This window comes from Aulostomus chinensis, chromosome 5 (genome assembly GCF_037954235.1).
Source record: "Aulostomus chinensis isolate RoL2024-O1b breed Wild chromosome 5, RoL_Achi_v1.0, whole genome shotgun sequence".
Classification (NCBI taxonomy): domain Eukaryota; kingdom Metazoa; phylum Chordata; class Actinopteri; order Syngnathiformes; family Aulostomidae; genus Aulostomus; species Aulostomus chinensis.
The window spans coordinates 28,346,804-28,362,872 of record NC_141324.1 but is presented as its reverse complement, the minus strand read 5'-3'; the positions used below and the strand labels follow the sequence as shown (position 1 = coordinate 28,362,872).

Here is a 16,069-nt window from a genome sequence, read left to right as displayed (position 1 = left end):
TGACATCTACCTAAGAGCCGTCACTCTTCTTCTATTACAAAGCAAGTTGTTAATTATCAGTAATCCTCAGGCAATAAAAGGTTTATAAGTCTGAACGCAGCAAAATGAATTTGATACTGGAACCAATTTCAGAGTCTCAGTCCATTTCAAATACAAAATCTTGGCCATCCACACATCAGTGAGCATCTTCCAGCTAAAAAGAATTCATTTTGAAGAAGTAAATTAAGGATGTGTATAAATCAAGCACAAGCAGGTGAGATTCTGCTGGCTGCACTTTAACAAGCTCTCCTGGGAAATCAACCCCAAACACATGCTGATAAACATTCCACATGCCCACTTGGTCCCCCCACGCAGGCTCCGGCGCCGCGTACTCACAGCGTAATATGTCCACGATGAGCTCCACGTCAGTGCTGAGCTTCTTGACGTGATCCAGGTTGGCCACTGTCACGATTGGCACATACTGGTCACTGTCCATCTGGGAGATGAGGTACATGTCACTGGCCAGATTCTCCCTGAGGGACAAAGAAGAGGCAGGTGTGGTTGGTCAGACGCTCTCCTCACATCCAGCAGCTCAGTTTAGGGTTTGAACGTTGAGGACTCGCTGGCTGCTGATATGAAGGTCACAGCGGTCCCTCTTGGAACTGCTTCAGTGCCCCTCTGTTACATCCATGGCTGCTCCACTTCCACAACTGGGAGTTAAAAAGGACAACCAGGAGCAGGTGCTTCACCTCCCAGTGACAGCAGTTGTGTTTACACTGAACGTCAAACCAAAGCAAACTCTGGGTTTCCATCAGCTGACTTGTTCATATTCCTACTTCATGCTGCCAGGAGAAGACAGTACAGGTAAAATGGCTGTGACAAACAGTAGAAGAAGAAGAGTCATCAACAAGTTAAAAACAACGCAGAGCAAAGTTTGAATTGTTCTCAAGTACCAGCTCACACCAATCCCGTCGCTGCTGTCTGGAGACGCCAGGAACATTTTGGAATGACGGCCAAGATGTGACGAGTCACGCGGGTTCAAGTCTCACCACATCGGGGGCTGGTCCAAGACGGGGCTTGGGGTTCACGCACAATTTTTTCCAACAAAGTTCCATGACTTTTCAACATTTGAGGAAAATTTTTGGGACCACAAATTCTCTAAAATGTCTGTTTACATGAAAAACAAACCAAAGAATTTACGTCTGATTTTATCAGCGCATACCAAACTAGAAACAGAGGCGAGCTACGAGGTTTGACACAAGATAAACATGAATGCATTGGCAAGAAGAAGCCTATCACCTATCATTTTCAAGCTCCTGTTTTCGTGACTAAACCAACAGACGTTTTCAAAAGACAACAAACATCTTCAGCAAGCAGTGAATTTCACTGTTTCCACTGACCAATACTTCCAAACGTACTTTAAAAACATCCACCTTGAACACCTGACGGAGCGGCTTTGGTTTTCTGAAGGCTCTGCTACATCTCCCTACCTAACCTGGTGCGACTTGACCTGACAAGAGAAAGATGGACACCAACTTTTTGTGGCCACGATTCCTCTAAAGTCTCCATGTCGACTCACCGAGAAAGACAGAATTCCAGAGTCTTCTTCAGGTGCTCCCTCAAGCCCTCCTGGGAATTCTCTGGCTGGGCGTCGCTGCCTGTGGACACAGAGGGGCAATTAGATCTTCTTTTTTTTGTTTTTTTTTTAAAGTGCAATTCCAAAACTCTCAGGCTCTTTGATCAAGTCATTCATGACTGAGACCAATGACACGTGACGGACAAACTAAACGGCAGGATGGTAGGAACAGGATTTGGATTCAAATCTCAAGAAGCAGGATTCCTGTGTGACTTGTCTGTTTTGTGATGGCGTTTACTGACGACTTCACTCAGATGAGAGACAAACACACGTCTGGTCACTAAACCAACATCCGGAGATCCCTGTCCATCAATAACAAGCTTCTTCTTCATCTTCTTTTATTCATCTCTGCTTTCGTCCTTCTGAGCAAATACATTTTGGTGTTTGTTTGTTTTTTACACGCTGCATCGCCAACAGCCCCCCTGGAGATGATCATGTGGCCTTGCTCTTTAAAGGGTGAGGGCATCCAGAGATAAATGGTTTGCTGCTGATAGCACCTGCTGCAGGTTAATGAAACTTTAATGCTGTAATAAATAAAAGATAACAACAAACAGCTGGTAATGTGGCCACTGTATTCCTCTAAATGACCCGGTCTGCTACTCGGGGCTGTGCCCACCTCCTAACACCAGGACGCCATCTTGTTCCAATCACTGAGACTTGGATAAGTCACATGAAGACACCATATTGCTGGCATCACTCAACAGGAGTTTCACTGGAGGGCAGTCAGAGCAAGTGTGGATGCTCCTCCTCCTCCTTATCCTAGTCAGCCTTTAGGCTCTGAAGGGCTGAACGTTCACTCCTCGGTTTTACCGATTCATCTTTTCTTTGTCCCGCTCAGTTACTACTAGCGCTGCCTGATTTTTTGGGGGGTGAAAAAAAAGTGACAGCAATTATTTGGACTAGTATTGCAAATGTGACGTGATTTGAGAAATTGGAGGGGTCTTTGACCGCATTTACATGTACAGAATATTCTGAACTTTAAAATGTGTAAGTTAGATGACTTCCAAAAACTTGACGAATGTGTGCAGGCAGGACGTCTCTGCAGCACCACGGTGTTTAGTTTAAAGTGGCATTTCGATACACCGTCAGCCTGTAACAAATAGTGCACCTTCCTGTGACGCTGCTATTTGGATCAGCACGTCCTCCTCTGACCGACGGCCAGTCAGAAAGCAGCCCACCTGTTTGCCCCGGCTGCCCAGACTCAGGGAACTCTGTGTAGGTGGGCTCAGAGCACTCCAGGGTGACGGAGGCCACGGGGGCCGGCTCAGCCAACATCACTGGTACCGGTGGAGGCTCATCAGGGTCTGTTAGTAGGGGCTCCTTGTAAGCTTTGTCATCGCTGGCTTCATAGCCTGCAACAGCCAAGGGGGAGGATCACCAGCATTATGAAAAGCTACTGAGACTTTCATCAGATCAGGCAGACAGCAGCACGTCATCAATGAGCCGGGGTCTGAGGAAGAAGTGTTTTCTTCTTCAAAACTACTGACTACCCTCAAAGCTCCACTTCTCACATGTATACAAATACTCCTGATACATCCAAGTGTGGGTGAAATCTCTCTCTCAAACGTCCCGTCTGACGGTTTTTCATTTACGGTTTCACAACAGTACGTTTCCCACAATCAGGTTCCGCCCACATGTATGGCGGCTTTGTGTGTATCAACGCCCGATGACGAGTTGTGTTGAGGCTGTTTTGTGACGGTAAAGAAGTTGGCTCAGTTCAGCTGAAGCACTTATTCACTAACAAACAGCCCGAATGCACACACGACACTTAGTGTGACTCCTAAATGAAGAGTTGGCGAATTGCTTAAGATTTTAGTTCTCAAAACATCTTTAAAAACTTGCCAAAATCCAGTCGAGAGTAGAGATACGACTTTGTGTTTATTGGGCCCATCCCAATATCCTCTGACACAAGAGCCAAGGAACATGCTGAACTGTTGGCAAATGTTTACGTTAACTAGCAGTAACTCACGCTGGATCATGTGATCGAAGGCTCAGACCACCGCTGCTTCAGCTTCACACTTAGAGAGCAATCGTAGGTTCACCGCCAAATGTCCAAAAAATCATCACTTCTGTAGACATTTATTCTTAACGTCAGCAGGAAAACCTGTGACACTGCAACCAGGGCATTGAGGAGCTACCGTCTCGAGGTACACACACGTAGTGCCTCAAGTATCCACTACTTCCACCGGAGATGTAAAAACTTTGTAAAACACTAAATCTTTTAACCCTGCTGGTAAAGTGGTGGCGTTTACTGGGGGGTTTTGGATGCGTCACGTGCGTGAGCACAGAGCAGGGATGATAGCCTGTGCACTGCAGCATGACACCAACGACCCCCCCGTAATGGCAGATGGCGATCCAGTATCGTCACATCAGACACGCCCAGGCCTGAACGAGTAGGAGGAGCGCGAGCCGAAATAAGTTCAAGCTGGCAGGGAACCGGTTCGCTCCATGAATGGGCGACTACATTAAACCACCAGTCTTCTGTCATCAATATTCCATGAAAGTCCTTGCAGTGGCAGGAGATGAAATAGGCCACAGCGTCAATCAGAGTACGACACACTAATCAATGGTTTGGGTTTCGCCACCATATCCGTACTACCTCTGCACCGACTGTACTGGGCCGGCCACATTAGAAGGAGTGATTACAATCATTTGTGTGGAGGGAACAGCGACAGAGGCTGGAATATTCATAGCTCGCACTAAATTGAATATGAATGATTAAAGAGGTGTTTCAACATGACAAGAAATGTGACGAGAGCAGACCGAGGACGGCTACAAATCCTGCCTGACTCTTATTTCAGCAGGCCAAACGCAGCGCTATCAGGGTATTATCACAAATACACAGCATCGGCAGATGAGTAAAAAATAGGGCGGACGGCACATCAGAACTGTTACATTAACTGTTACAGCCAGAGGAGGAGTGTAAGCAACACATTTCCCGTTGCAGACGGCAGGCTAACCTTCTGGGCCGGGGTCGGCTGAACTATCGCAGCCTTCCTTCCATGGCTGCAAGGCAGCAGTTGTGGTGTCCGCACTCCCACTGGGGTCCAGGCTAAACATGTGGTTGGCCCATGCTTTCGCATTGGGGTTGAGGTCTGAAACCTTGGCGGATTCCTGTAAACAGAGCAGAGTTCAGTCAGAGATGTTGACCTTCGCGGATCCATATCCACTATAGCCGGCAGGAGAGAATCCGGAGTGGCCTCCTGGAGAGGAAACTGAATCAGCTGGTTATCAGCCTCAGTCATGACCAGAGATCCGACCATCAGTCTCAGCACGTAAGCACACATGATGACGTTCAAGTGGCGTACACAACGATGCAGACAGGAGCGCCACACGCTTGCTTCTCTCCAGTGAAGAATTTACTCCGATGAAGACCCTCACCATCCCCCTGACATCATCACAAAGCAGCTGAAGCTACGGAGAGATCAGAGCCGGACCAACAGAAGCTCTGAAAAGGGACACCATCGAAGGACAACTTGCAAATGCATTACTTCAAGTGGCCAGCGGGGGGCATCTTACAGGTGGCAATAAAAGTTTCAATTCCGTTGATTTCTCACCTGGACTGTAGACATGAACTCAGTGATTCCCACACATTTCTGTGGGTCGGGGTTTTGTGGGTATTTTTCACGATTGTCGTTTAAAGGAGTATTTTTAGTACATTTATAACACATTAAGACAGTAACTTATGACCAGGAGTTCAGAGTGACAAACTTTTGATTGCTTAGAATCTTCAGAGTCAGACATCAGAATTCGAATGTGAAAAATACTAAGATATTCTTAATCCATAAATATTTTTTAATAAAAGCAACAATTTCTGAGACAATTTATCATCCTACAAATGTTTTAACTAAGACTTGCTCATAGTCTCTAGTTTCAAGTCCCTCTAATTCAGATTAGCATTCATCATATTCCGACATTCCCGATCCGATTTTCCATCTCTACAAATACGTTCAAAACGTGAGATTTAAAGACTTTAGTGCACAAACCTGTGGCCTCGCCCGCTTCTTACAGACAAGGACATCTATTTTTGTTCCAATTGTGTGATTCATGAATGAATTGTTGTGGACAAGTAATTACATCAGGGAACTAAATAAAAAGCTGCGCACAAATTCCATGCATTCCCCTTTCAACCAGGCACCCACAATGCAACTCCAGCAGACTGTTTGGTGGCAGATTTTGGGTGTGGGTCTCTTGTAGCAGCCGATGTGGTCATGACACACAGAGGTAGCAGAGATATTAACACCCCTGTCACACTGACTGTCATACTCCTCATCCACGACGCCAGCGGACTCCACTTCCACAGTAACATCTGCAATAATCCTCAGGAATAAAACTCTGAGGAAACCAATGACCAATTACTTCCATGATGAGCCTCCTGTCAAAACATCTAAAACGCAATGTAACTGGATGTTTGTGAAAATTAATGAGCTTGTGTTTAGCAGTGTTTTAGTGACAAGAGCAGAAACCTCAAAGGAGGCTGACTAAACAAACACTCTGCTGCTGGAAGAGGCAAACGGGATTCAAATACACAGAAATCTCAAAGCTTCCGTTTGGTTTGCTGACTTCAACACCAGAGCCACTCATTCATGTAGGATGACGCCCTCGTCTGCCAGCAGTCCTCCTCACACCCACATTTGACAGGACCTGCTTCCAACAGCTGAGGCAGGAGCTGACCGGGACCAGGCCCAGTAAGCCCAGCTGCTTGCCGGCCAGACATACTCACAGGATCCAAGCAGCGGTCCAGCATGTAGGTTTCACAGGCTAACAGACTGTAGCCCAGAGCCGTAGTCAGAGCCAGTGTTTCATTGAAGTCCTGAGGCAGAGCTGGCCAGGCACTTCCTGGCGGCAGCGGTACAAGGCTCCACTGCATCCAGTCCATGATTGACACTCATAAACAGAGTCTACGCATCACCACAAGCTGGCAGAGGAAGACTCATGACCGGTGCTGTTTGAACTGAAGTCTCCAGCACCACATCTCAGTCACTGCCGTTCCCATCGAATCCCAGCCGCTGCCACGCTCTGTCTGGCCGCTCTGAGTCAAGCAGCAGGGTGGATTCAACAAATCTGATGACAGCCTCGGCTGTCCTGGTGGGCAAAGCTGACGTTGCACAAGCTGACTGGCTGTCTTGCTCCTGTTAAGAAGCAGCCTCTGCTTTTGTTTTGTGGCTGCTGCACTGAGTCACTTTTCAGGGAAACGCTGGTGCAGTAGAGGGTCTGTTGGGGTGCACACCTGAGCTCACACACAGCTTCCTCTCGTGGCCCACGTGCCAAATCAACCAGGAGGCGTAGCTCAAATTAAATCAGCCCTCAGCCCCTTGGGTTACACCAAATATTTCACAAACAACTGGAGTGAAGTTGAGAAAAAGAAAAAGCACCCGCATCCATCATGCAGACATGTCAAGAGTGAGGAATTGAGGTGGAATGATCCAGAATTGATACAAGCAGAGCAGCAAGGGTCAGCGTTCCTGGGTCGTATTTCACAAGCGCTGCACCAGGAGATCATTTGGGATGTGTCTGGCCAGACAGACACACACCCACGCCTCTGCCAATAATCTAGCCAGCGCTACTGTAGAACTCCCACTCCTACCCGAGCTGGGTGCCATAGAAACACCTGCTGACATCACAGGAAGTATATGTTTCTGGGCACCGCTTGACCTTTTAATATTCTAAAATGTTCTCTTCCTCCACAGAGGAGGAAAAGGTTAGCCGCTTCCCTTATTGAGGGAGTATTTTGGGAGGAGATGAGCCGATGTGATTCGTCATGAGCTGAGGACAGAGAGGAGTTACTGTCGGTGTCATGGCAGGGCAGCCGGCGCAATGCTGGGTTTATTTCACTGCCTCTGATGGCAGACACAGACAGCAGACACGCCGTCCGAATCCTTCAGGGGAGAAAACATTTTAAAAAAATGTTGAATTTGGACTTATCGGTCTGACTGCAGACTCGAGGCTCATTTTCCTCAGACATCAACTCAAGAGTTGGATGAAGCTCGAGCGCAGCTTCAGCTTCTTTCATGGGAACCGTGACGACTCTGCGAGCTCATATCACATCAACTGCTGACGGGCCAAAACTAGACTTCAGTTCAAGTCCTCTTCAGCTCTGAAGCAGCAGCATTCAAGAATTTCTGAACCTCTGTTCTGTCAACGGAACCGGCCTGCGTTCTCACCAGGAAGTCGCACACGACACAGAACTGTAGTGGTCACAAAACCAAAGACGACAATCCAGCTGTGCGGATACAGACGAGATGTTTGACTAGAGCCGGTTAAAACACGGCACCTTTGTGTTCAGATAATGAATTCATTTCTACTCTTCTTTCGGTCGGCTGTGTCTGATTGTTAATTAGCAGGCAGCAGCTAAAGAGGTTGTTTTCCTTAAAACTGTTTTCATGGTTCGTCTGCTTCTAATCTGGCTACTATTTGCTATGTAAGTTCCATAAAAGAAAATCTCCTCCACGGGTGACTTCGGCAACTATGCCGGTTCCACAGGGCCTTCGGTGCCAGAGAATTCAAGGTTTGTTTTTGTGTTGTAAATCTGTTTTTGTTTATTGGAAAGTTTGACTGCTGTTTATGTAAAATAGACCAATAGGCCTCCATCAAATAAATGTTAGTTTTCTTCCATTCACGTGGCTGCAGGGTACAGCTGATGTTCTACCGCCACAGCCGCAGACCACGCAGACACATAGCACTTCTGTTCATTCGAGTCCAGGTTCCATACTGTATTGATGGTTTGTTTCTCATGCATTTGCGAACCGATTTTCCAGCATCCGCCCATGCTAATGGATGATGGTCATGTGATTTACGGAGCAGAACCGATCGGAAACAAAACAACACACGACTATTGACTGATCCGCTCTGATCAACAGGTTCTCTGATGACCGACAGGCTCGAGGGTTCAGACGATTTCATGTATTCAGTCTCTAATAAATATGTCTTCTAGCACATGTCGGTCGGTATCTGTCGCCACGGTCACAAGGATTTGCCCGGGAAGCAGACGTGCACACACACACTCCGCGTACACACTTGAATAATGGCATTTAAGTCAAGCAGACACTCACGTTCTAGCTTCAAGTTAGCCTGATGTAGAACGTAAAAGAACATAACAAAAACAGATTTTGTTTCTAGGTCGTACATTTACTGCTTTTGGCTAACAAGCGTCTGCTATTCCGCTGGTTACACCGACATTCCTGCTGGAGACGTCTTGATATTTCATCTTTCCAACTTTGGTCCATAACGGATGAAACGTACAGTTATAAATAAGTCATGTTTGATATCTGGTCTGTTCATGACACATATGTGCAAGGCATATGGTGTCAGTGTGTGTGTGCATGTGTGTGTGAATGAGGAATGAGGTGGAACTCACAAGGGTTTGGTAGCACCACATGGCTTGTTTTGGCACATGGCTGATTCAGCGGTGAACTACATTTGGTTTATCAAGACAAAAGATACAAACATCTAATCAACTGAGTATCTAACGTGTTCACACGTTCAGTTTTACCGAGCTGAGTATATAAACCGAAACAAAGGTTAGCGCTCTCGTCATGACTTTTTTTTTTAGGAGCAAATCTTTAAGGGGGGAACATTTTCTGTCGATTATCAGATTGTGCTCTGATCAGGAAACTGAACTGTCTGTTCCAATCTGGAACCAGCAATTTGGTGCTCTGACCTCTTTCCTTACCACTAATCATGACTTGTAATAAGACCAACAGCCTGAAGCGTTCGCCCACCGGACTCCATTAGGAGGACCCTCCTCCCTCGTGCTTCTCGCTGCCAATCTTCTTTCCAATCTTGGTCACATGTAAATGACAGTGGAAAACAACAGGGGGTTCTTTCCATTTCCTAAGTTAAGAGCTCTCAGGAAAAATAAGGTTTTCTACGCCTTCAGGCCATCCACTCACTCCTTTCCCATTTCCTGAGTTCCACATTATTCCCCATTTAAAGGGTCGATTGAAACCCATGAGTGCAACATGGAGAGGTGTCCTGGCGCTGCTCTGTGACAAACACAGGTACACAATGACTCCAGTTCTCTGACTTCCTCTGGACTGCAGCAGCCGCCGTCCCTCCACATGCTCAGGAAAATACCGGAGACATTTCAAGCAGCAGTGCGTCCCCACGTCCAACATCACGGCAGCAGCCTCTGCTGACACGAGTGGTAAATTACAGGCCGTGTGTACCGTTCGTAGTGTTGAAGGTTATTGAAAGAGCATAAATGTCCACTCATGTATTAAATCTGTATGTATTCCAATGTGTCACGTTTCGTTTCTGTGGATTCATGGTCAATTGAGTGGAATCAGCAGCAGTCGGGCCATCGGCACCTTGACTCTTTTCACCCGTGTCACTCGATCCATGATTAACGTCGATAACGCCACCCGGTCGCAGTTTTCCCAATCCGATGTCCCATCCTGGTGAGGTAGAGAGACCTGGTTGTGCCGTGAAAGCCTCCGTGCTTGATTGTGGTTGAAAGTCTGGAGCAAAGCGCTGACATCAAGCATCATACCAGCTGAGAGTATGGCTGAGGGTTTCACCGTCCTTTATGAACACCCTCGCTGATCCGTTGCCCTCAGCCATAATTATGTAATGTTTGTGATTTGCAAGCTATGTTCTAGTCCCTGAAAGCAGCACAAGACATCATTTCGACGTGGCTCAAGTTACATGCTGCGGCACCTTCAATGTAATGAGGCGTGGAACCAGAAATATGACTGACAGTTTGTTAAGCCGGAGTTTACACAGCACATCCAGACTTTAATGGTATTTGACGAGCGGCTGGTGCAGCATCCCAATCTGGACCTGCGTGTAGCTCACCAAGTCTCGGTGGAAAAGTCCCGTGTGCTGCCATCAATCAAACCTGCGGAGCTGTGCAGCAATCATTACCCATAAAGACTCTGCAAATGAATTAAAGAGTCTCTGGGGACAGAATGCAAGGTTACTCACACAGGACGCAACAAGCCAACAACAAAGAGGAGTTCATACCTGAGCCTGAACAGCGCTGCCGCCCCACCACATTAATCCCCTTTGCTTTGTTCTAAGCACGTTTTGTTCCTTCTTTACTCCGTTTTCAGGCTAACGGACGAACGTCACGACGCATCTGAAGCCTCACTTCGGCGTGACAGTACGATGAGTACATGTGCCAAGACAGCGGTTCCTAATTAGCAAGCAACAGTCAGACACGGAACATGGAAACATGTCAAATGAACAATTTCGCAGAACATTTGTGCAGTAATTACTGTGGCTGTACCCGACTCGGGATATTCAGCCGACTGAGAGCCGGCCTGATGAAGACGTTTCACTGAACATCAGCAGCCCAAAGGAAAGAAGAGCAATTATGTCAGTGAATCAACAGGTTTGATCAGCAAGTATGAATCTGCTGCAACGTTTCTAAAAATAGCTTCTAAAATCACAGGTAGCCCAACTCAGCCGCAGGCTCCCTCTCTATCATTCAAGTCAGCAGCAGAACTGCGGGTTCGAGTTCACTACTCCAGAGGCACCAGGCCCGGTGTGGGCTGGAGAGGAACCAGCTCATTGCATTCAGCAGCTTCAATCCATCGACGGTCGCCTCAGAATCAAAACCACCAAGTTTACTAGCAAGCTTGCTAGCAAGTTTACTAGCATGTTTGCTAGCTAGTTTGCTAGCTAGTTTGCTAGCACTGTTACAACCAGTTGTATGAGGTTTTTTTTCCTTGAATTGCTCCTTCAAAGCTCAACACTGGGAACCACAACGGACAAATGGAGGGAAAATTCTATTTTAGAAATCCTCCCCCTGAATAATGATCGAGAACATTTTCACTCACTAAATTGGAATCCCAGTGATGAGGGACCAGAAAGATGAAAGTACAGTTCAACTGCGTCGGTGTCACACAGACTTGGAGACAGTAGCAGACTCTCATCTTGTAATCATTTGCCGCTGATGTTTTATTGATTCAAGAGCTAAGAACGGGAGTTTCTGGGTATTAACTTCCTCAACACGCATAAAAGCTTTCAACCTCAGTGAGAGTCCAGCACGTTAAACACGTGAGGCTTCAGTGACAAACTGACATAAACATGATAGGAATTCCAACATAACAGGGACATGCCAACGCCAGGCTGCTGTTTGGAGGCAATTCGACCTTCACATCTTAAAAGGAAGTATTAACTGCATTGAGTGCTTTTAATTGAATTTGAAAAAATAGCCAATGAGTTCATGACCATTAAAAGATGAGTGACATTCACAGGGGTTACGCGCACAGTTGCTGTCCTTAGAGCGCTGTGAGGTCACCTGACTGCACCGCTGTCATCGTCCCAACACGCCAGGGAATAATCGATTGGACTTCCTCCCAGTTCACCTTCCAGAACGTAGCATCCAGATCAAACTGCGGACTTCACACTGCTTAGGAGGAGAGTTTCAAAGCGACGTGCGTTTCTTCTCCTCTGTGGAGACGCGGTTTCACCCTCACGCCCGCCATCATCAAACCTTCCTGATTGTGTGTTACGGTCAAAAATAAAGAAACTGAGAACATCTCCTCCAAGATGCAAAAATCTATTTTAGATGAAATGAAATAAAGAAAGATAAAAAACGGCAACAAGGAAACACTGTGTTCAGGAGTAAGAAGCAACAACATGCAGACCACCAGTTCCAGCTTGTTTAGAAGATAGAACTGGATGTTTGATCGTCACACCCAATGACAGCACGGGAGTCAAACCTCGGCCGCTGCTTCAGTCAATGCTTTAACGCCATGAAAATGTCCTGACCAACAGAACCTCCGCAAACCCATGGAGAGATCAAGAAAAGACTTCGTTCAAAGAGTATTGGGGGGGAAAAAAAGCCTCTATAATCACCGCTCCTTAATCCTATTGAGGTAAAAGTTTAAAATAATCATCGCGTCCCTGATCAAGTGGTTAGCTTGAGCTCACTCCTCAACAACCATTCCTCCATGTCACCATTTAGGCTGATCTTTTGGGATCGGTACCAACCAGCTGGTAACTAATCAGCCCATCTCAGATCTATCGGGAAGTGCTGGAGTCTGACGATGGCAGATATTTGCTCATGTGTTCACTTCAAGTGCAGGAAGTACTGCGCTGATCTCATTTCTTCCAATCACCTTCCAGCATCTGGCCCAAAAACAGCACCTGACACATTCCTGGTACTGATGACCAAAGACACATCATTTGATTTGAAAACTTTTGGACCATCCATCAACATCATGCAATGACACAGGAAATTATGATTAAAGTAGAGAACAAACCTTCGGTGTCAACCCTTTCTATGGTCACTTGAACAAAAATAAACAAATATACACACAATCACAAATTCATCGAAATGCATTCCAACGGTCCGAGTCTGTGTGCAAGTCAGACTTACCAAATGAGCGTTCTCTTTTGCCTCTTGTACTTGCTGCACCTGTGGTTCAGCTACAACTTTTGTGTCCTGGTCAGAAGTCATGAGCCGTCTGCTTCTTGGCTCCTCAGGGAGAAGTCTCTGTGTCACCAAGTAAGCTACAGGAGGGCAGAAGGGACAAACATATCAGATTGTGGAACGCATGTTGATCACACGACTGCGGCATAATATCGGAACAGGTGTGAGATGAACGAGGGCAGAGAGCAGTGGCCGAGAGTGACTTCGTGGGAGCCCACAGAGGACTGGCGAGCTTGGAGACACCACCACACACCCACAACAGCTGGTTTGTAAGAGCTCACGAATTCAGCCTTGTTTGTGTACAAAACTATTCTGCATGATGAAGTGTGTAATATTGAACTAAATCCAACATTTACAGCTATGACAGGGCTCTAAAACCAGGCTTCATGTAACTCATCCAAGCACAATTTTAGCAGCTATCAAACTGAAACCTTCCAACACTTGAGTCTGATTTTCACGGCGGCGCTGGAGGAGAGGGACGATCCCGCAGCCCTGACACACGTGCTCCTCCCCTCAGCTGCACAGCTTCAGCAGATGTTTAAACCAGGAAGCATCTCAGCTGCTTACAATCCCTGGTTATGTGACAGCTAAACACACATATAGCCAGTTGAATGCCTGGCAGCACCATTGTGAGGTGATACAGGTGACGAGGCGAATAATCTGGAATCCCATCCCAAGGTGCAGTTCTGTTCAGGTCTCATAAATCTAGCTGGGGAGCAGGAGTGTGTGACACGGCAGCCATAAACCCTCAACAATTAGAACCTACCCCCAACCTGCCGTTACAGATACAGTAGATCCTTCAGACTGATTGTCAGGGGACATTCTATCTGTCGCAGTTCTAGACTCAGACGCCACGCATTTCTCCCTCCACTAAATGACACAATTAGCTGCTGGGCTCTGCTCCCTGCCTCCATTTATACAAGCACATCCACCAAACACAGCAAAGATGTGGCGCTCTCTTCCCTCCGCGTCACAGTCTATTACAACACAAGGAAAGCACTGTGGATGAGTCGGCGTACTTGGCATTTTCTGTCTTTAACTATGATCTGCATGACCATTTTTGCTGCTCTGCATCAGGTCTGGATCCCCGACAGGCTGGAGAACGTAACGATGCCAAGTCCAGGTCGGCTGGTCTGTGTCGTTACAGACACGTAATCATCGGTTCTGCTCCGTAATCCTCGAAACATTGCTTAACTTCACATCGTCGTGTCTGCAACATAACGTCATCACGTGGGGTGTAAAACTGTTGAGGAGCTCAGAGAACTGACAGGCAGCGCTGCTTTGATTGCTACGCGTGATTCAATGACATCAGGAGGACATCAACACGTCACGCAAATTCACCTGAAGAGTTCTGGTTCTGGTTCATTTGCTTACAAGTGCAGAGCCTGCAGCAGTTAGTCAGCAAACACATGTAATCTACATGTTAGAATTTAACAGTTCATTCATCAAACGTTTGAGGAACAAGACGCCACATTCGCCCCAAGTAGCAGTGAGCAATGCTGGTCCGAATTGGCTGAAACTTCCAAAATATTCTTAACAGAACTGAAAACCTTAAGAATGGTGACAAAATCAGATGCTGCCATGACAATAAAGGGACGCGACATCTTTGCCATGTCGCTGAGCTCCACTTGGGGGTCATGAAGGTCAAGAGTAGGGTGGAGTCGTAGCCACGGAAGTGAACCACCAGCAGGATTTTTTAATTCTTTCCGTGCACGCGCCCAGATGAGAGCTTTCCAAGGCTTGGAGCCGACACTGACATTGGGTGAGAGGCGGGGTTCACCCTGGACGGGTCACCAGTCCATCCCAGGGCCATCAGGAGCAATTAGGAGCTCAGTATCTTGATTAAGGATGCGTGGACATGGTCACCAAGGAAGTGGGGATCGAACCTGCGACCCTTCAGTTGCTTGCCGCTCTTCCTCCAAGCCACGCCACCCCAGCTCTGATTTTGCTCTAATTTAATTGCAATAAACTGATATTATTGCAGTGTGATAGCGATTCCGTTGCATATTGTGAGGCGATGATGATGTTGGGACTGGGTGGGTAACACTCCTCTAGCCTGAGGGGCCATGATTCCTCAAATCCTCAATTTGAGTGTGCTTTACTGAATATCATGTTCCGATCAGCTGAGGAACACAGAGCACTTGCTTCAGCGACAGATTCAAGCGCTTTCATTTTGCACACGCTTTCAGAGGCGGTCTGGTACGACAGCAGCAGCAGTACACATCAGCCCAACACACTCGTCAGGAGGACAAGAGTTCAATAGAATACTGATCACTTTAATTAAATGAATTTGATGCGAAGTGCTATGAAAGCAGAAAAACATAAGTTCGGTTGCATCAACAGAAAAACACCACACTCCCTCCCCCGGCTCAGACGCCGCCCATCACGCCCCTCCACTGTGAGCGTGCTGGGAGAGACTAGTGGACGGCTAACGGGTCAGGAGTCCAGTTGCACCATCAACTCACCACAACACGAGGATTGTGAGGCGAGAAGGTGAGCACAGGTGGTGGAGACTGTTGATCACCAAAGGACAAATCAGACATTGTTCATCGCAGTTTCTGATTTTGACCAAAAAAAAAAAGTAACTTGAATATTTCCCATTTTCATCTTCATAGGTTATTAACAATCATAAGAACTGCAGTCAATGTTCAAACTTCTCACAGCAAAACGAGCCTCAACACAAGGCTGCCTTTTAATTCAGTAAGTTTCTGTACGATTTAGAAAAAGTGAAGCGAGTGCGAACTTTGATTGCACTGAGAGATACCAACAACCAGGCTAATGAAATAACTCCGACAACACGAGCTGTTTCAGGCTGCCAGGAGGGTCACTGAACGCAAACATTCAATTTCCAAACCATGAGTTTATTCTATCTTCTGGTAAATCACTGAGTAGAAAAAAAAAGAATTGGAAAAAATGCTGATAACGTGAAAAATAATTAATATCGAAGCCGTTAATTGGCCGCAATAATTAATGGTCGATCACTGGTGCTCACCAACTCTTCACATGACACCATAGCGGCCGTCTGGAGACCCTGCATGGTGAAACAACAGCCACCTGGCTGGGACAAACCA

General features: G+C 46.8%; 1 protein-coding gene across 2 annotated transcripts in view; it reads right to left on the bottom strand.

Annotated features, from left to right (window-relative positions):
- larp4b (La ribonucleoprotein 4B) overlaps window positions 1-16,069 on the bottom strand; it is a 33,135-nt gene that overhangs the window by 13,172 nt on the left and 3,894 nt on the right. For both annotated transcript variants that reach the window (XM_086204446.1, XM_086204447.1), the window contains exons 2-6: window positions 12,945-13,078; window positions 4,576-4,729; window positions 2,794-2,967; window positions 1,559-1,637; window positions 376-512 (exon numbers count right to left, since the gene is read on the bottom strand). In XM_086204446.1, the coding sequence (XP_086060572.1) occupies window positions 376-512; window positions 1,559-1,637; window positions 2,794-2,967; window positions 4,576-4,729; window positions 12,945-13,025 (625 nt within the window). In that variant the 5' untranslated portion in view covers window positions 13,026-13,078. The remainder of the gene's footprint in view (window positions 1-375; window positions 513-1,558; window positions 1,638-2,793; window positions 2,968-4,575; window positions 4,730-12,944; window positions 13,079-16,069) is intronic.